Source organism: Musca autumnalis, unplaced genomic scaffold (assembly GCF_047663935.1).
Source record: "Musca autumnalis isolate F117 unplaced genomic scaffold, ASM4766393v1 scaffold_1, whole genome shotgun sequence".
In the NCBI taxonomy this organism is placed as follows: Eukaryota; Metazoa; Arthropoda; class Insecta; order Diptera; family Muscidae; genus Musca; species Musca autumnalis.
The window spans coordinates 282,893,575-282,916,567 of NW_027411644.1; the positions used below are offsets into that span (position 1 = coordinate 282,893,575).

The window sequence follows — 22,993 nt, forward strand, 5'->3', positions numbered from 1 at the left end:
AAATATCACCTTTCTAATTTTGTAAAGTAAGTTCTCGTAGGTGATCAAACAACGAAGATATTACAATAGTCGCAAATAAAACCGAAATTTTCATTCATGCGATTTTAATTATAATGACGAATATCACAGCTTTGGTTGGGGATTTTTCAAAAGCAAAGCCTGACTATGAAAGTAGAAGATCCCGTCTTTACAATGATGCCAACAAGGTCGGCGTAGGTGACCAAATAACGGAGATATTGCAATAGTCGGTAATACATCTCATTTTTCCATTTTTTTGGAAATCTAGCTACAGGTCGCAATTTTGATCGGATCGTCACGAAGTTTTGGGTGTTGATGAGGGTCCCGGAGGGGAAAAAGCCTGTTGATTTTGGTGATAATATTTAGGGGTCGGATAATATTTAGGGGTCGTAATATTCAAAAAACTTATTTGGATAAAAAGGCAACGTTTTTTTCCAAAGCGAATATCTTAGCTTCTATACGGTATATACCAAAAGCAAGACCTGACAATGAAAGTAGAAAATATCACCTTTCTAATGATGTAAAGTAGGTTCTCGTAGGTGATCAAACAACGAAGATATTACAATAGTCGCAAATAAAATCCAAATTTTCATTCTTGCGATTTTAATTATAATGACGAATATCACAGCTTTGGTTGGGGACTTTCCAAAAGCAAAGCCTGACTATGAAAGTAGAAAATCCCATCTTTACAATGATGACCAACTAACGGAGATATCGCAATAGTTGGTAATACATCCCATTTTTCCATTTTTTTGGAAATCACGCTACAGGACGCAATTTTGATCGGATCGTCACGAAATTTTGGGTGTTGATGGGGGTCCCGGAGGGGAAGAAGCCTATTGATTTTGGTGATGGTCGGATAATAATTAGGGGTCAGAATGAGCAAACAAGTTATTTGGAGAAAAAGTCTAAATTTTATTCCAAAGCAAATATCTTAGCGTCTATAAGGGGTACATAAAAAGCAAAACTTGACAATGAAAGTAGAAAATATCACCTTTGAAACGATGTAACGTAGGTTGTCGTAGGTGGTCACACAACGATGATATCGCAATAGTCACTAATAGAACCCAACTTTTCATTTTTGCGATTTTGCGATTTTAACCACACCTTTGGTTGGGGACCTTCTAAAAGCAAAGCCTGACTAAGAAAGTAGAAAATCCCATCTTTAAAATTATTCAAACTAGGTTGGCGTAGGTGGTCAAATAATAAAGATATCGCAATAGTCGGTAATGCGTCCCTTTTTCCACTTTTTCTGCAATCACACTACAGGTCGGAATTTTGATCGGATCATCACGAAATTTTCTCTCAGAGATAGCAGCCTATTGATGTCGGTGATGTCGAGAGTAGTCAAATATTAAACTAAATATTAATTATTTTGGTTCAGTTCGCCTTAAGTCACATGGTATAAAAGCCAGATAGGTGAAAACTTTCGTATCTCCGTAAAAGAAATGTTTCGGGTGAAAAGATTATGCACAGTGGTAGTGGTGTAGGTATCACATAGTCGGCCCCGTACCGACAATAGCCTTTTCTCACTTGATTTTAAATAATTTTATGAAATGTGGAAGATTTTGTGAAGACTTCGGTATTGTTTGGCACTTAAACCTTCCAAAATGTACAATTTCCTTATATTCTAACTTCTTCTCTAAAATTTATAACAGTTCTTTGATCAATAGAAAATAATACCCCGTTTGCACTTAACCGGATTAACACAGTGGGTTTGGGTTTAAAATGTCAATTCCATAGCGTAAACGTCAAATAAATCCACATCAGGAAGGTTAACCTTGCCAATAACTACACCTTTATCAGATGTAATTCGAAACATTTTAGTTGTAATTCGTAACATTTCATTTGTCGTTTGAGAATTCCATTTTTGATTCGAATTATATCACTTGTAATTCGAATTATTCCATTTGTAATTCGAATCATTTTATTTTCAATACGAACGATTAACGGAAAATTTCGTTTCGAAAAACAAAAAACAAATAACTTTGAAATTAAGAATAAAAATACGAGTTTGCCCAATCCAAAGTATAACATTTTAAGAACGTTGTGGTACTTTTCACATCCTTTTAGTACGATTTCCCCGAAACCCAGCCTTATCTCACCCTACACATTAAGCACGCGTTCCAAATTTCAAGGTTCTAGCTTTAAAAGTCATCACCGTTGAACTTTTTTTGTTTTTCTCTAATCTGGTAATCGAATCCATGTTAACCACTGCCCCATATTGACCCTCAATCGTAGATTTATGCAGAGGAACAAATAAAAAAGTATCAGTCGGCTTTGCCGACAGAGATATACCCTCAGCCTATGTATGTAAAAATCATGAGAATTAGAGGCATGCCTTAGAATACATCTCTAGTTTGCATCTGTTCGACTTCTCCCGTGTTTTCAATAATTTTCAGAAGCTTTTATACCCTCAGCATTTATGCTAACGAGGGTATGTACGCTATCACACGGGCAAAATGTGCCTTATCGAAATAATGGTTTGAGACCACAAGTATGTTTGGACGAAATCCGTTTCAGACAATTTGGAGTTGATTTAGCCATGTCCGTCCGTCTGTCTGTCTGTCCGTCTGACTGGCTGGAGCGCACGATTCCTCTCAAACGGATCAACCTATTCATGATAAATCTTGAAGGGAGTAACCGATTTGATCCATACTTTACACTAGGGTGTCCAAAACCGAAACCGGTTAACCGGTTAACCGGTTTTGAGTTACAAAACCGAAACCGGTTTTCGCTAAAAACGTAATTTTCGGTTAACTGAAAAAACCGGTTATTTGTGTCGGTTAACCGGTTTTAGAAAAGTAGTAATATTTTTAAAAAGTCATTACAATTGTATTCTTGAAAGTAAACTAAACTTAACTAACAAAAGTTACGGCTAAATTATAAATGTCAGATACCTTTAAACTTGAAAATATTTTGTGTAAAATGGCACAACTCCAATATAGTTCAATTGAACGATCTATGAAAAAACTGCGTATACGTAATATCACACGATTGTTTGAATGACGTTATTCATCCTTTTTTAATTATTACAGTATACTAAGAACTTGTCGAATTTAAGGTTGTAAAGGGTAACGATAACAAAGTACATTTTAATTCCGGCACGAAAATTTGAGGTTCTCAACGCAAGAAGGAGAATCCAGACTTAATAAAATGTAATTTTAATTCCCTTGGTACACAATCGTATATTTGTAAGGGCTCTTACTATTCTTAGAGGACAATTTCTGACTTATGTTTGTTGTCTCCACTTTAAGGTTGAATGTTAAATAACAAGGATATTATCAGATAATTATATAATAACTTAATTTATCCCTTGCCGCACATTTTTAATCAAATATTTATCAATTATGAGCAATTTTGTACCTATTTTATAAAACCGGTTTAAACCGGTTAACCGGTTTTGAAAATTTTTGAAAACCGAAAACCGGTTTTTGAAAAAACTGAAAATTTCGGTTAACCGAAAACCGTTTTGTTTGGAAAAATCGGTTTTTTGGACACCCTACTTTACACATCGTGAAACTTCTACCAGGCTTAGATGAGGTTCCAATATGGACTCAATCGGTCCACTACTTCGGGTACCTTCCACACCAGTTTTAGGATCAGTTCTCGAATAGTCTTGAATTTTCTTGTAACAACTTGTATTCACTGGTATATTTGTCCACTCCTTCGGGTACCTCTCACAAACAATTTCGGATAAGTTCACTTTAAGACCTACTCTCGAATCACTTTGATTTTTGTTGAAGCAACTTGCATTCGCTGCCTCAATTACGACGGTAAAAGTTTTTTTCAGGGGCAAGTCCATACCTCTTGAGAAAACAGACCGAACGTTGTAAAAACTCCTTGGAACTATTTGTAGTGGCGGTACTATAACCCGCATGAACCGATTTGGTCCAAAATTTGGCATTCGTACCTCTCCCCAGTATTTAAAAAATGTCACTAAAATGGTATGGTATGAACGGGTCATTGAATTTGGTACAAACTTTGAATCTCCTAATATTTTGTTCAAATTTAGTTTAACTTCTAAAATGACCCATATCGGTCCTCTCCTTAGGGTTCAACATTTGTGTCGAAGTGCAGTTTAGAGTCTGTTCGGAGATCCTTTGGAAATTTATACCGATGATGTTCTTTGTGGTCCTGTTTACAGTCATATTATGTTTTCCGTGGACAAGTCCCTGCTTCCTGGCATACTGGTCCAACAGGTGTACGATAACCCACTGAAATGACTAGCGATATCTATCGAAAAGATATGACTCTCAAAATAAGGTTACTACCATCGAGAGTTATCGTGTGCACCATTTGTTCAATTGAACATTTGTGGGGGAGGTACCTAAAGGAGTGGACCGATATGGCCCATCTTAAGACTTGATTTAAGTTTGGACAAAATATTACGACTTCCAAATTCTGGGCCGAATCGGTTAATCCGTTCGAGAGTCATCATGCGCTTCAGCCTCTACAATAGCGAGCTTTCAGGCCATTTTTCCAGGAACTATTGACGTGCCCCTGAAAAAACTTATATCTTTGTAATGGGGGCTGTGAATACTAGATGTTACAACAAAAATCAAAACAATTCGAAAGGAGGTCTGAAACTGCACTTTCCGAAATGTTGTGTGGGAGGTACCCGAAGGAGTGGATCTATATATATAACACTGTGCAACACGAAATTTATTAACCATATTCTGACACCAGAGTGTGATAGAACACCAAAAATGAGAAGACACGTGTCTCGCCGTTTTTCCCTATTTCATCAACTTTCGCGGTTATAGGCCTCCAAAGGTTTGAGGCTTTGATGTAAAAAGGGTCATTTACTCAGGACTATATCTTTCAAACCATTAGGAAATTCGAATTTATCTCAGAGGCAAAGTTGTAGCTCTTGTCTTAGAGAACAAAAATTGTGAACACATATAACCCATCAAACTTCATCTGCAAGGTCAAAATCGCCATGGTCAAATTTCTTTTAAAATGTTTCTAAAGTTTTGTTATACAGCTTTCCAACCGATCAAATTTGAAGCAAACAACCAACTACAAAAATGTACCTCAGATCTCAATAAACATCTTTCTAGAATAGACGAACTCTGTAGAAACCGATCTTAATGGTCAAAATAGCAAAACAATTGCGATTTTTATCCTCTTTTCTAGGATTCTGCTCCATAGATATTAAACCATTCAAAATTCAAGAAAACAATCAACCACAATAGTTTAGCAAAGGCATCAATAAACAACTTTCTGGAATATGCGAAATGTCTATGAACGGTTCTTAATGGTAAAAATAGCAAAAATCTTTTGAAAATATCCAATTTTTATACTTTTTTCTCCGACTCTGGTCCAAAGTTACGCAACCGCCCAAAAATTAAGGATACCGTCAACCACAAAAATGTACCTTAGATTTCAATAAACAACTTTTTAGAAAATATAAAGATTCTAGGAATGATTCTTAGGGCTGAAATTCACGAACAAATAAATTTGTTTAACATTCCCCCTGCTCAGGTTTGGAAATAACAAACTATTAAAAACTCAAGGAAATTTGAAAGGTTTGTTATTTACGGACCTGAACAGGAAAGAATGATCTAAAAAAATCTAATTTTGAGCTTGAAGAATCGTTCCTAGAATCATCATTTGTTCTAGAAACTTGTTTGTTGAAATCTAAGGTACATTTTTGTGGTTGACGGCATCCTTAATTTTTGGGCGGTTGCGTATCTTTGGACCAGAGTCGGAGAAAAAAGTATAAAAATTGGATATTTTCAAAAGATTTTTGCTATTTTTACCATTAAGAACAGTTCATAGACATTTCGCATATTCCAGAAAGTTGCTTATTGATGCCTTTGCTACACTATTGTGCTTGATTGTTTTCTTGAATTTTGAACGGTTTAATATCTATGGAGCAGAAGCCGAGAAAAGAGGATAAAAATCGCAATTGTTTTTCTATTTTGACCATTAAGACCAGTTCCTTCAGGGTTCGTATATTCTAGAAAGATGATTATTGAGATCTGAGATACATTTTTGTAGTTGGTTGTTTGCTTCAAATTTAATCGGTTTGACAGCTGTATAACAAAACTTAAGAAAAATTTTAAAAGAAATTTGACCATGGCGATTTTGTCCTTGCAGATGAAGTTTGATGGGTTATATGTGTTCACAATTTTTGTTCTCTAAGACAAGAGCTACAACTTTGCCTCTTAGATAAATTCAAATTTCCTAACGGTTTGGAAGATATAGTCCTGACTAAATGACCCTTTTTACATCAAAGCCTCAAACCTTTGGAGGAGTATAACCGCGAAAGTTGATGAGATAGGGAAAAACGGCGAGACACGTGTCTTCTCCTTTTTGGTGTTCTATCACACTGTGGAGTCAGAATATGGTTAATAAAACATGACTCAAAAAATTACGCACAGTGTAATCGATACTCGAACTTGATATGTATCTGGAAGAAATATTACGATGTGCAAAGTATGGTCCAAATCGGTCAGTCCTTCGAGAGTTATCGTGCGCATAATTTTTGCGAACAATTTTTTACTACCCGAGGGAGTTGACCGATATGGCCCATTTTCGAACTTAAACTAAGTTTGGACAACACATTTTCAAATCGGTTGATCCGATCGAGACTTATGGTGCGCTCCAACTACTACACTTGGTGCCATAGTGGTTTTTTACAACCTCGGGCTATTTTCTCAAGAAGTATGGACTTGCCCCTGATAAAATTTGTACTGCCGTACTTTGGGCAGCAAATACAAGTTGTTACAACAAGACACAAAGCGATTCGTGAGCAGGTCCTTAACTTAATTTTTCCGAAATTGTGTGGGAGGTACCCGAAGGAGTGAACCGATAGGGTCCATATTGAAACCTCATCTACATATGTCTGGTAGAAATTTCACGATGTGTAAAATATGGACCAAATCGGTTACTACCTTTAAGAGTTATCGTTCGCACAATTTTTCCGAACATTTTCGAACTTTTGCGGGGGAGGTACCTGAAGGAGTGGACCGATATGGCCCATCTTTGAACTTAAACTAAGTTCGGACAACATTTTTGACCAAATCGGTTCATCCGTTCGAGAGTTATCGTGAGCACTAGCCAGCCATACAGACTGACGGACATTGCTAAGTCGATTCCAAATTGTCTAAAACGGATTTCATCCAAACATACTTGCTCCAAAACCATTATTTCGATGAGGCACATTCTGATCGTATTAAAGTGTATATGGCAAATAACAAAATTCCTTTGCAATTCCATTTGAAAAAAATTAAAAAAAAAAATTTCGCGAGCACATCTACGATTTTTGGTATAGAGTTAAAGGAAAACAAGTAAAAAAGTATCAGTCGGCTTTGCCGACAGAGATATACCCTCAGCCTATATTGAAACAATTCATTCATAAAATACGTATGTTTTTAAAAATTTTGTTGATTAGGATTAAAGATCAAAAGTTTTGCTGAGGAGATACTAAGAGGAATGGATCGACATTTACCGTTATGGAAGTGGATCTCCAGCCACAACATGTGGTGCCATGAGGGGGGGGGGGGGGGGGGGGGGGGTTTGCACTCTTCGGGCTGTTTGTTCAAGAAGTATGGACTTGCCCCTAAAAAAACTTTCACCATCGTAATTGAGGCAGCGAATGCAAGTTGCTTCAACAAATCATCATCGATATCAGGTCTTAAAGTGAACTTATCCGAAATTTTGTGTGGGAGTTACCGGATGGAGTGTACAAATATCGAACATATTTGAACCTGATCTATATCTGGTAGATATATTATGATGTGTAAAGTATAGACCAATTTGGCCACTCCCTTCAAAAGTTACGGTACGAACAATTTTTCCGAACATTTTTGAACATTTGTTGGCGAGGTACCTGAAGGAGTGGACCGATATTCCTTTTCTTCAAACTTAAACAATGTTTGGAAAAAATATTACGTTCGAGAGTTATCTTGCGCTCCAACCACTTACACGGTGTCATAGGGGTTTTTGGCACTTTTCAGGCTATTTTCTCAGGAAGTATGGACTTGTCCCTGATGAAACTTGTATCGTCGTATGGAGGGCAGTGAATACAAGTTGCTAAAACAAAAATCAAAACGATTCGAAAGATGGCCCTAAACTGAACTTTTCCGAAATTGTGTGTGGGACGTATCCGAAGGAGTGGACCGATTGATTCCATATTGAAACCTTATCTAAGTCTGGTACACATTTCACGATTGGCAAAGTATGGGCCAAATCGGTTACTCCCTTCAAGAGTTATCGTGCGCAGAAATTTTCCGAACATTTTCGAACTTTTGTGGGGGAGGTACCGGAAGGAGTGGACCTATATGGCCCATCTTCGAACTTAATTCAAGTCTGGACAAAATATTTTGATACCCAAAATTTGAACGGAATCGATTGATCCGCAATAAATTTAAATTATACTAACTCAGAGTCCGTATAAACCTCTAAAAAACTAAATTAAAAATACGTACAGAAACTAGACAACGCGTAAAAAAATGTGAAACCAAAATTATAAACATTGACTTTATAAATTGCATATTATAACAACAACAAAAGAGAAACAACTCATTGTTGGAAAATATTGTTACAAATATATTTTTTGGTTTGCTTCGAAAAATTAAAAAAAAATATTTAAGAGTTATCCAACTATTTCGCTAAAATCTAATACATAAATTAAAGTATTCTGCTAAAATTTTATAAAAATATATGGTTTACCATCGTGAAAGCTTAACTGCTTACTGTGATAACATATAATGATAGGAAATTAGGAGTAATATTGAAATTACTATCATTTAACAGATATGAAAATTAAAAAGCCTGTAATTCGCGAATTAGTTAAAGTCGATTGATGCGCATCCGATTTTGGATAAAGCGAATCAATCTCTTTCAATATTTATGCATATTTCGATGTTTCACTCAGCGGCCATTGTGTGCCGCCAGTTGCATCATGCACTGCAAAAAACCTTAAAGTTCGCAAAAGTCGCGCAATGTGCATACGATTTTGATGCGCATCCGGTTTCATCAGCGCCCATCAAAAATACGTCAATATACACCTATTTCAAATAGATTCTTCAAAAACCGCGGATGTGCCTCCACATTCAATTTTTGGCGTAATACCCATATTACTCGCGTATCTCTGTTTTTTATGACACGTGTTTTCGCAAATATTATAATCGCGAGTAAAGGATTCCATTTTAAAGAAAATCGCGGTTTAGTACGCGGATTTGTCAAAATATATTTTTGCTGATTTTCCGATTTTCAAGGTATCTATAACCGCGGTTTTAGTAGATGAATTCGATCGGGAAAGGCCTCATTAGAACCGTCGCGTAAAAAAACTAAATTCACGCGGGTTTCAAAGGAAATTGAATGACAGTTGTAAATTTTACACGCAAAAAATAGGTTTTGTAAGAAAATTCACGCATGCAATTTTGGCCTTTCGACTCCAATTACTAGGATGCTGTAAGAAGCACACTCATGAGATATGCACCAAACGACGTAAAATCACGAGTTCTATAATCGTGTTATGAGTTTGGAATATTATCTTCTTGCGCGTCCGGATTATTAAAAAAATTAAAAAAACGCCGAAATTCCGGCTTCAATATGTCAGCATCAATTTTAGGTGGATGCAGTGGATATATCAAAAAATCATACACTGCTATATTATTGCCCATGGAGTATTCTGTGATTCATTCTTTGGGAATAGGTCTATAAAATGTAAGGTTAAGCCAGAAATCGCATGGGAACATAAAAAAACTTGTTGGCTTCAACCCATTTTTACCCATTTTTCTACATTGATGCCAACACAGCTTCCACGAAAACTAATTTTAATGGTCGACATTATGGGATCCCTCCTAAAACACTTCATTTTAAAGAATTGTAGTCATACTTTATAGAATATGTTAACAGTTCGCGAATTCTGAAAGGGTGAAACTCGGATTCATCGATTGCAAAACATTTTTGTTATTTACCATATACCCTCGTTAGCATAAATGCTGAGGGTATAATAAGGTACCTTTATTTCAAAATGTCAAAAATGGCGTATGGAGAATGAGAATTAGAGGCATAACTTAGATTACATCTCTAGTTTGCATCTGTCCGACTTCTACGGTGTTTTCAATAATTTTCAAAACCTTTTAAAAATATTGAAATTTATCTACATCTTCTGTTAATTTTTCGGCAATATGACCGATTAACAGTTCATATTGCTAAACTAATAATTTTGTGACGATAAATCAATTAATCGAAACTCACTTTGCCAGCGAGTACTATTCAAATGAACCTGGCAAAGTAAGCAATAATATTGAATAAGGTGAGCGTTAAATCAAATGGGACATTTCTGGAGTCTGTAATTTTTCTGGCTTATTCTATAGTGTATATGACTTTATCAGTGTTTCATACGCGCACTTTAACTAGTGCTATTTCCTAGTTAGTTGAGGTTAAACATTATTCCAAACTACTGGAGACAATATTCTTAAATTTTGCCACCACCTGTATGCTTCGTTGAACATTTCATCCATTCATTTTTAAATTACTTAACGAACAAATTGGTTTCTCCTTCACTTGCAAATGCATTCATGGCATGGAATTTTCAATTCTTGGTTATTCGTTTGCTGTTGTTGTTGCTGTTGTTATTATGCTTTTCTCTTGGAATGCACATACCATGAAAATGGTCAAAGTGTTAAGAATATAGATTATTACAACACTTTTGATATTATTATCTAACAATGGGAGTGAACCAAGCGAAAAACAAAACAACCACTACAACAAAACAACAAAAATAGCAGCAACTATTGTATATCTCCCAACAAAATTCTACAACGGAATACCATGCTTTGGTGCTAAAAGCTAAGCCAAAAACCAAGGCAAAGGAGAAATCGAATAAACGATGCATGAACAACTGAACACACGCACATACATACACAAACAAATTGTGCTTAAATAATAAATGTGTAGTGGAAAAAAGCAACAACAACAGACAACTACTTCGGCTACAATGAAAATAAGATTGCAACAAAATGTGGCACAAACAACAACAACGACAACGAAAATAGCAAGAGTAACATCGACACAGCATTAATTACAATGATAGTACATTCATACAGCCAGCTAGCCAGCCATGGACCAAAAGAAACAGACAGACAAAAACAAACAAAAAAAAAACACTTTAATGGACTGCCATTCGACACACACTGACACTTACAAACACAAAACAAAGCTTTGGTCAACATCCATACAAACAAACAAAGACACTCACACACAAACACACATCTACAATTTATCGAGTGACTGAGACATGGTAAAAGGACACACTGGTTGGGATGCGCGTTAAATAAATAACTGCGAAAGCAAACAAAAGGACAAACTTACACACAAACACATTAAACCGTTATGTCTTCCTTTGCTGTGTGTGTTGCTGCTTTTTTTTGCAGCGTTAAGGATATCCGAACCGAGATATCCTACAACAATGTTCAGACAATGCAATAGCTACAACAACAACAACAAATGGTTACATTGACAACAGTGGCAGCAACAAAAGCCAATACAAAACAGCAGCATCTGAAAAACAGTTGAAAGCGAGAGAGGGAGAGAGAATGCCAAAAATTAAGAGAGATGAAGAGAGAGCGAGGCTGAAAACACTTGTAGACAAAAGTGTACTTGAGCGGCAAATATTTCCTCTACAATATCCTGAACACTTTCACAGTAAATTGCAAAGGGCACTAAAGGACATCTTCCATAGCGGAGACATCTTGGACAAAAAGAAGTGCATAACTGTCTGTTGTGGTCATTCGGAGGCACTGTGATTTCGGCACGATTGGTATATGAGTCTCGCAGTTAAATATGGTCGTAATGAAAGAAACATAAATCAGAGAAAAAAATCCTAAAACAGGTAAAAAAGTATCAGTCGGCTTTGCCGACAGAGATATACCCTCAGTCTTTGTGAATTGAAACTTTCATCTACGACAGATTGAGTGTATTTAGGGTCTTTTAAGAATTTTGTGGTCCTTTTCGGACATTTGAACTTTCCGACAAAATGTGGATTAGGATTAAAGTTCAAAAGTATTGCGGAGGAGGTACTTAAAGGAATACCGACCCAGCCCATTATGGAAGTGGATCTTATTTTAAGAGTCATATCTTTTCGATAGATATCTCGTCCACTAGTCATTTCAGTGGGTCATCGTATAACTTTTGAACCCGTATGCCAGGAAGAATAGACTTGTCCACGGAAAACATAATATGACTGTTAACAGTACCACAACCAACAGCATCGGTATACATTTCCAAGGGATCTTCTAACAGACCCTAAACTGACCCAAATATTAAGAGATCCAAAGTTTGGACCAAATTGGTTGCAACGTTCAGGAGATATTGTGCATTCCATTTTAGCGACATTTTTATACCACTATGTGGAGAGGGTATTATAAATTGGTTTTGGCCAAAAAGTTTGGTCGTAGGCCTATACTTATATATACCAAAATGAATGTCTCGACGAGCTGAGTCAATCTTTGTAATCACGCTACAGGTCGCAATTTTGATCGGATTGTCACCAAATTTTGGGCGTTGATGGGGGCCCCGGAGGGGAAAAGCCTATTGATTTTGGTGATGGTCGAATAATATTTAGGGCTCGGAATGGTCAAAAAACTTATTGGGAGAAAAATTCAACGTATTATTCATATGCGAATATCTCAGCTTCTATAAGGGATATACGAAAAGCAAACCCTGACAATGAAAGTTGAAAATGTCACCTTCCTAACGATGTAAAGTAGGTTGTCGTAGGTGGTCAAACAACGAAAATATCACAATAGTTGCAAATAAAACCCAATTTTTTTTCTGTTTTGCAATTTTAATTATAATGACGAATATCACAGCTTTGGTTGGGGACTTCCCAAAAACAAAGCCTGATTATGAAAATAGAAAATCCCATCTTAACAATGATGCAAAGTAGGTTGGCGTAGGAGGCCAAATATCGGAGATATCGCAGTAGCCGGTAATACATCCCATATTTTCATTTTTTGAAATCACGCTACAGGTCGCAATTTTGGACGAAATTTTGGTGGTTAATGGGGGTACCAGACAGGAAAAAGCCTATTGAGTTTGGTGATGGTCAGATAATATTCATTAATGCAAAGTAGATTACGGTACATGTTGCAGTTTATGGGATCGTCACGATGGGGTCCCAGAGAGGAAGAGGGATATTGAAATTGCTTATAGTCGGATAATATTCCCTAGAATAAATGTTTAACCGTGAAAAGCTGTAGTGTAGTGGTGTAGGCTATCACATATTCGGCCCCGTCCCGACTATAGCCTTTGCTCACTTGTTTAAATATTGAAGGGAAGTACCGGGATGTTGTGGACTGGTATTTCCCATCTTCGAACTGAAACTAAGATTGGACAAACTATGACGAATGCCAAAATTTGCACCAAATCGGTTGATCAGTTCGAGAGGTACATATGGTGCCATTTTTTTACACATTTCGGGCTGTTTTTTTTTCAAGAAGTATGGTCTTGCCCCTGAAAAAACTTTTACCGTCGTAACTTAGGCAGGGAATGCCAGTTGCTTCAACAAAATCAAAGTGATTCGACAGCAGCTCTTAAAGTGAACTTATCCGAAATTTTGTGCGGGAGGTACCCCACTTGTCCGAGTGGACAAATATAGTCAATATTCGAACTTGATCTATATCTGGTATATATAGTAGGATGTGTAGAGTAGTAGGGGCCACCGTGGTGCAATGGTTAGCACGTCCGCCTTGCACTCAGAAGGTCTGCGGTTCGAATCCCAGGCCAAGCAACATCAAATTTTCAACGGTGGCAAAATTCCCCCTCAGTAATGCTTGGCGACATTTCCTGAGTATTTAAGCCATGAAAAACTTCTCTACAAGTGGTGTCGTAAGACACGCCGTTCGGACTCGGCAATAAAAAGTAGGTCCCATATCATTGAGCCAATATAAATCGGCGTGCACTCATTGATATGAGAGAAGTCTCCCTTGTCCCATCTGGGATGTTTGTGGAACAATTATTATATTATATTATTATTATGTGTAGAGTAGGGACAAATTGGCCACACCCATCGTGCGCACAATTTTCCCGAACATTTTTGAACTTTTGTGAGCGAGGTACCTGAAGGACTGGACCGATATGGCTTATCATCGAACTTAAACTAAGTTTGGACAAAATATTTTGAAGGTCAAATTTTGGACCGAATCTGCAGATCCGTTCGAGAGTTATCGTGCTCTCACACCACTACACTTGGTGTAATATACAGAGGGAAAAAGTTGATTCAAAATCAACACCGTTTGATGTCAACATGAGCACAGATGCGTTTAATTTTTTTTTTTACCACGGCTGTTGTAATTTTGTTGAATCCTACCACTAATGGTGTCAATTTAAGCACATGCGTGCTCAATTTTTAATATTTCGACCACAAGCGTACTCACTTTGACCAAGGTACGCTGTCAATTTTCGAAACCGCTGTTAACTTCGCCCACAAACGGTGTTGATATACTGTCGAAAACGGATGTGGTCAGCTTGACCCCGTATGGTGTCATTTTTTCACTGGATGTAGGGTTTTTTTACAAAAAGTTATTATAACAAAAATCGAAATTTTGTGTGGTAGGTACCCAAATGAGTGGACGGATAGAGTCCATATTGGAATCTCATCTATGTCAGGCAGAAATTTCACGATGTGTAAAGTATGGACCAAATTGATTACTACCTTTATCGTTTGCAAAATTTTTCCGAACATTTTCGAACATTTGTGAGGGAGCCACCCGAAGGCGTGGACCGATATGGATCATCTTCGTCATCTTCATCCGTTCGAGAGTTATCGTGTGCACCAGCCAGCCAGACAGACGGACGGACATTGCTATACAAATTGTCCAAACATTCTTGGTGTCTAAAACCATTATTTCGATGAGGCACATTTTGCCCGTATGAAAGTGTATATCAGCAATATTCTTGAAAATTTAACAAGCCAAGGTTTATCCTTTTAGAACACGCGACTTGTGATTGTATATTATACAAATTAAATATTTTTTGATAAAATGAAAGGTTTTTGGACATGGCAAAAAATGTTGGCCTTTAAAGATAATTTGCGTGGAAGCTGTGAATATATATATTTATGTTAAACAAGTAAAAAAGCGTTAAGTTCGGCCAGGCCGAACTTTTCATACCCTCCACCATAAAATATTCTGAACTGAAATGGAATAATAAGTTTTCATTCCTGTCCCCAACTTTAAGTGGGTACGTTAAAATGTCAGATAATGTACATAAAATGTTTCATTCGGTAGGCCCTTTTTTATGGTGCCTATATCTAACTATGTATGTTGACAATTTTTGGTGGGCTAGAAATTGGGAGGTACCGTTATATAGGGGTTATAATAAAACATGAACCTGTGTTGACAGTTTTTGATGGGAGCCTTTAATGTCAAATAACTCCTAATTCGGTTAAAAATTGTAGCTAGAATCCTCAAAATACCAAAAATCGGTACATAACGTGGGAACTTCAAATGTCATTAACAGCTAGTTCGGAGGTATGTGGGCTATACGAAAATATGAACTTAAATTAACAATTTTTGTTGGCTTTTAAATTTCAAATTACAGAAAGTTCATCCAAAAAATAAAGCTTAGGGTACGGAAAATCGGGAGGTTTGTTTTGAGGCTATACCAAAACATGGACCTACGTTGGTTAAATATTTTAAGTAAAATCCTCAAAGTACCGAAAATCGGGAAGTATCGTTATATTGAGGCTATGTTGAAAATTGTTGATGCAGATGTGTGGTGACCACTACGACCTTCAAATGTCAAATTACAGTTAGTTCGGTTAAAAATTGCAGCTAAAATTGCAAAATTACTGAATATTGGGAGTTACCGTTATATGGGAGCTATATCCGAACATTGACCTATGTTGACAATTTTCATGGAGAGGTGTTGTGACCACTAATAACTTCAAATGTCAAATTACTGCTAGTTCGGTTTAATATTGTAGCTAAAATCATCAAATTACTGAAAATAGGGGGTACCGTTATATGGGGGCTTTATCAATACATCGACCTTTCTCGGAAATTTTTGGTGGAGAGGTGTGGTGACCACTAGGAATTTCAAATGTCAAATGTTCAAATTACAGATAATTCAGTTAAAACTTGTAGGTAAAATTCTCAAAATACCGAAAATCGGGAGCTACAGTGATATAGGGCTATACCAAAACATGGACCTATGTTCATAATTTTTTTCGAATATAAGTTTTTTGGTCACTAAGAACCCTAAACATCAAATTATAGCTAATTCGGTCTAGAAATTTGACTTAAAACGTCAAAATACCTGAAATCGGGCGGTAACGTTATATGGGTGCTATTCCAAAGCATGGACCTATGTCTACAACTTTTGTTATATAAGTTTATTGACATTTAAGAACCCTAAATGTCAATTTATAACTACATCGGTCTGAAAATGTAGCTAAAAACGTCAAAATACCGCAAATCGGAGGGTACCGTTATATGGGGGCTATACCAAAACGTGGACCTATGTCCACAACTTTTGTTATATAAGTTAATTGACACTTAAGAACCCTAAATGTCAAATTATAGCTAAATCGGTCTGAAAATGTAGCTAAAAACACAAAACACCGTAAATCGTTGGGCACCGTTATATGGGGGCTATACCAAAACGGGGACCTATGTCCACAACTTTTGTTATATAAGTTTATTGACACTTAAGAACCCTAAATGTTAAATTATAGCTACATCGGTCTGAAAATGTAGCTAAAAACTTCAAAATACCGTAAATTGGGGGGTACCGTTATATGGGGGCTATACCAAAACGTGGACCTATGTCCACAACTTTTGTTATATAAGTTTATTGATACTTAAGAACCCTAAATGTCAAGTTATAGCTAAATCGGGCTGAAAATGTAGCTAAAAACGTCAAAATACCGCAAATCGGGGGGTACCGTTATATGGGGGCTATACCAAAACGTGGACCTATGTCCACAACTTTTGTTATATATGTTTATTGACACTTAAGAACCCTAAATGTCAAATTATAGCCAAATCGGTCTGTAAATGTAGCTGAAAACGTCAAAATACCGTAAATCGGGGGGTACCGTTATATGGGGGCTATACCAAAACGTGGACCGATATATCCCATCTTCGAACTTGATCTTCCGACGGCTAAAAAAATGGTATTCCACAATTTTCAGCGAAATCGGTCAACAAATGCGACCTGTATGTTGCGAACGGACGGACGGACGGACGGACGGACATGCATAAATCGACTCAGAAAGTGATTCTATGTATATCCCTAGAAGGAACTATGGGTCTATCTCGCTTCCTTTTGTATGTTACATACAAATGCACTAACACATAATACCCCTTACCACATAGTGGTGTAGGGTATAAAAATGGGTAAAAATCCTTTGTTTTTTTTCTATCAATTTCTGAGTAAACCACACTTTTCACGATTTTCCTGTCAAAGTAAAAGTAGAAGCTAACTGAATAAGGAACATCTCACTTATGCATTACTTTTCAAAATTTTATCTGCTTCTATCATTAAATGATGCTGACATTTTGAAGCCAGATTTATAGTGTTTTTTGACATTTTCTTCTAGCTGCGTTTCACAAACATGTTTTTAAAAAATTTGTTTATAAGTTTGTAGCGCTTGCGATTCTGAGTTATTTGATACTTATATTGTGAATGTAGTCTGCCCAGCTTCATAGACATCTGCATCCAAATGCGGAAATTTTGCGCGAACATTTTTCCAAACATCATAATTTTTCGGGTATAATATTAACAATTGCCATTCGCTTACCTCGTACTCTATTGCACATTTTTTACGTTCCGGATCTAATAAATTAATCCCCGTGAAAATCCATCTACTAAAACGCGAGTTACGAGAAATTATAAAGTAGGAAAATCACCTAAAATTGCTTTTGAAATTATCGTGTATTTTATCGCGTTTTCTGCGGGCCATTTCCAGAGCAGTGAAACTGATACAGCATTTTCGGTTTTGCGGAAATAGATCAAATTTCAAGACCCTAATACAAATTTTGGCACAATATTTGATAGCAATTTACACTCACGGCATTTATTTATAATTATAAATAGTTTTTTGTTAAAGTTTACCACATCTAACAAAGGATTTTTGTAAATTCTTAGGGTGGTTCTATCCTGGTGAACCATTAAAAAATGCTAATATTTTGACATTTTTTCATAAAGCGAGTAAAAAGTACCGTTATAACGCATATGTGAAACATGTTAGGTATTGAAAATATCGGCTACTATATACTCTACATGTCTACAAAATTATAATTTACAATTCCTTTCCTTTCGTCAGATATAACGGTATTTGTAGACAAATATTGGTTGGTTCTATTCAGATGAACCGGAGTGTACAAACATTATGAAGAAAATTATATCTTAAAAAAGAAAGTACACTCCGCCACCATTCCACTTTTACCAATTACTTTAACTTTGACTATTTTGACTTTGGCTTCGAATTATACCGTGAATTTTGAACATATTTGAAAACTAATTACATATCCCTATAATTTGACATGTCCTTTCTTCAAATCAAATTATAAAACTCGCGTTGTTAAAAGTGCAAAAAACGACTTTGCCTTAGTGCTATGAAGGAAGTATTCCTATAGATTTTTCCAATATCTTCAACTACATAATGTATATGAAAAAATATTTTTTCAAACAAAAAATTATTTTTTTGACCAAAATATGTGTTTATTTTGTCTGTAACATCGAAACTATAATACCAATCAGTATGATTTTAGTCTCATTTGATTCGCCTTGAAGTTATGATCCACAACATTTTACATGTATTATGCAATCTACTCGCTGAAGTCATTTGACTTTTTAGAATTTTTTAATAACTATTGTGCTCATAAATAAAACCGCCATAACTCTTGTCCGCAACAACCAAAAATTGGCTCGCGAGCAGATTCGTACTGGGGAATTTTTTCTTAGCCTATGTACCAAAAATCTTTGATGTAGCGCGAAAAAGTGTAACCTTTTTTGAATTGGAATATGAAATAATTCACAATATTTGTGATATACAATTGTTAGCATAAATGCTGGGGGTATAAAAATGTCAAACGATCCAATAGAAATGTCAGATGGCACCGTGCCACACTTTGAGTTGCCTAGGCCAGACTTAATACATTTATACATATGTATAAGTATAGCAGTCCACGTAATAATTGGATTTATCCGTGGTATAATCAGCGTACGGTTTGTGATACCTGCCTCATCGGTATAATCGGTAATGACTTAGGGCCGTTAATTTAGAAAATAAGTATATCATTGTAATCAGGACCACAAAGATTACATTCCTTGAACATTCCTCAAGATGCTCCCAAGCGAACATTATGAACTTTTGTGGGGTTGATACTTAAAACAGTTGTCCTATGTGGTCCATCTGATTCAAGTTTATGACAAATATTAAAATGAACAAATGTCCTGCCTTAAGGAACACCCTCTATTAATTCCAAGTGCGCCTGTCCGATGGACCGATGTACTCTATCTCGGAACTTAATGCAATTTTGAAAGAAATATTACGATGCACTAATTTTGCTTTCTTACATAGTTGTCAAATCTGGCATTTAGCCTTATTAAATATAAACAAATTTCACTTTGAAACACTGTACTTCTATTCAAATATCTGTGTCCACAATGGCAGTTTTAGGTTAGCTTGACATGTGTATGGGTACAGCAATTTATTTTTTTATAATGAACACACCAGGTAGTTATATTTGGTGTTGCTGCTGCTGTTGTTGCTTTTCTTTACGGTTTTGGTTACATGGTTTACGGGACATTGGTCAAAAAATGACAGGAAATAAATAAGAAGACCAACGTCCATACAGAAGAAAAAAATGTAGCATAAAATTGAAAACGAACAACAAAAGACCAGCATCTATCCCAACATAGAAACACACACCGAGACAAAGGTTGCAGGTGATGATCATAAAACACTCAGTCATCAAAGAACCAAGCAAGCCATCAGCTGCCAAACCATAACCGTTAACCAAAAAACAAGACATTAAAAAACAGCATCAACAACGTTCTCATCGTCATCATCACCATCATCGTATCCAGTACTTCGAAGTCAGCATAACCCAAAAATGCCAACGATGAACGACCACAAAAACCTAACCACAGCCACAACAACGAAAAAGGACATTAATAAGACAACTAAAGGTATTCATATTTCTAAAGCAGCAGAAACATCAGCAGGATGACCTCTGACAAACAAGCAAAAAAACTGTCACTCAAATCGGGTTGGGACAATTGAAGCCATACAATTGTCATCAAAAAACTAGTTAACACTTTTTAACATTGAAAGCTGAGTAGCAGTAATTAGTGAAGTGTCGACGTGATGGTGGTGGTAGTGGATCTGATGGTGCCGACGGTGTTCTTTTTTGGAGATTGGCCATTTTTAAGAATTCCGCTTAAAATCCAATGAGATAATACTTTGCATTTTATCTTTACTTTTTTCTATTTTTGATATTTTTTGTTGTTTTTTTTTTTGCTTTCAGACTTCCGAAAAACTGAAAAGCTGTGGCACCATGAAACGTGTCGAACCTCATCAGAATTTTGAAGAAACGATACAAAGGGTAAATATGAACAGTGTTAAATGAAATTTTGTATAATTTAATAATAACCAACAATCGGAATTATCAAAACAGGAAATGAAAGGCAGAGATTTTGGTATGTGGGATGAATCAACTTTTTTGTTTTTTTTTTTCAAAAATTTAACCACTACCAAAAACAAGAGAAATACTTTCAAATAGGATTAAATGCTACATCAAAGTGCCTGTCAAAACCATATTTTGTGAAGATTCGCCATTGTAATGGGATTTGAACATTTCACAAATGTACGCTTGTGGTTGAACGTGACCAGAACTGTGCATCTCAATTTAAAATTGAAAATTTCTGTTTAATGCAAATATGTTAATTAAATTTTATTTTTAATGAAGCCTATATGGAAGGCCAGTACATGGTTTTGGTCAGTACATGGTTTTGGTCAGTACATTTCAAGAGCACAGTATCCGACAAACAATTAAATTTATTATGTGGGGAGAAACTTGGAGTAACTGTTCGAGGATCTATGAACCTTGGATCACAATGCAATCACAAAAACAAATTCGCCTATGTAAGACAACGTTAAAGGTAATAAAAATATGGTTTGGGTTAGTAATCCATAATTCGAAAAAACCTACTATAAACCGAAGGAATGACGAATGACATCATTCCTGCCGAGGATGAACAACCACAGTTTGCAATGTTGCGAATGCCATCAGGAACACTAAATCATCCAAAGCGTTGGGCCCTGACGAAATTTCCATGGTAATGTTGAAACAGGTGGATGAGCCGGGAGTGGAGTACCTAACTAAAGTTCTCAACCAGTCGCTAGCCACCCGTATTGTTCACGAAGTCTGGAAAGTGGGCAGAGTGGTCCCGCTACTGAAGCCAGGCAAGGATGCCAGCAAAGGTAAATCGTACAGGCCGATTACGCTTTTGTCACCTGTAGTGAACACCCTTGAGGCCTTAGTCCTCCCCAGCATTAGGAATAGCTATCAAGTTGCCGATCATGAGCATGGATTCCGTAAGCAGCACAGCACGACAACAGCGTTGCACGCCATCTCCAGACATATCTGTCGAGGCCTCAACCAGGAGCGGCCGTATGATAGAACAGTGATGGTGGCGGTTGACTTATCAAAAGTCACGCTATTCGAGGACACCGGCCAGACAACCCTCCGGCCAAGTCTGAAATGTTGGATAATCAACTATATGTGTGGTCCCCAGTCGTATGTAGAATTCAGGAACAAGAAATCGAAGCCCCATAGAGCGAAACTGTTTAACCTCTACCTTTCCTGTAGTCCGCCCCCTCCATACGGCAATGAGATCGTAACGTGTGCGGATGATTGTACGATCATGGTACCTACTCTGATGACATCTGTGAGAGACTGAACTCCTACTTAACCGATCTTAACACTTTTTTCCACGCGAGGAATATGCAAATATCCACCAGTAAATCGACGGCCAGTCTGTTCCCCACATGGACGGCGCAGTATAGAAGAGAGTTGGATATCAGGGTCGATGGTAGCAGAATTCCGACCACAAACTGCACCAAAATTCTAGGGGTCACATTCGACACCACTTTCACGTCGTCCTCGCATGCCACAGCTATCTGTGATAAACTGAAATGTAGGAACAAGGTCCTCAAGTCCCTAGCCGGCAGCACTTGGGGTGCAGATAAAGAAACCCTGTTTCTATCGTTTGCTAAATACTGTAATTGATCAAGAGTTTGATTAGTTTCTGACATGATTGTTCTTCTCCATGTAGTTCTTGGTCTGCCTCTATTGCGACGTCCTTGTGGATTCCATCTAAGTGCCGAGTGGGAAATTTCGTCCACGCTTTTCCTTAAAGTAACCAAGCCAACCGTATTTTCTTCTGGTTATATCGGATCCTATTCCATGCTGCCTTGTAACTATCCACAGTCGCTCATTAGATATGGTTTGCGGCCACCATATTTTCAAAAGTCTACGGAGGCATCTGTTTGTTAGTGATGTTGCTGGTGACGAGCCAAGTTTCGGAGCCATATATTAGTGTAGATTTTACACACGCATTAAATATGTCTACTTTTGTTTTTAGATCTATCGTTTCCAGACCAGATATTTGCAAGAGACGCAAAAGTACCTTGCACTTTTCGTATGCGGTTTTCAACGTCTTCAATTGTTCCTCCCGATATAGATAAAGTGATACCTAGGTATTCGAAGCGGTTTACATTTTCAATGTCTTTGTCATAGATTTTAAACGGGGTATTATTGTTTGCGTTGATTCTCATTGTCTTTGTTTTTCCGCAGTTTATCTTAAGCCCAATTTTGAGAGACTCCTCAGATAGTGCATTTAACTTGGTCTGCATATCCGAAAATGTGGTTGTCAGTAATACGGCGTCGTCTGCAATACTGTGTCGAGAACTGTTATAAAGAGTAAAGGTGATAGTGTA

The 22,993-nt window shown here is 36.8% G+C and overlaps 1 protein-coding gene across 1 annotated transcript in view; it reads left to right on the top strand.

Annotated features, from left to right (window-relative positions):
- LOC141391302 (uncharacterized) overlaps positions 1-22,993 on the top strand; it is a 58,824-nt gene that overhangs the window by 30,241 nt on the left and 5,590 nt on the right. The window contains exon 5 of the mRNA XM_073964212.1: positions 20,520-20,597. Coding sequence (XP_073820313.1) covers positions 20,520-20,597 — 78 coding nt within the window. The remainder of the gene's footprint in view (positions 1-20,519; positions 20,598-22,993) is intronic.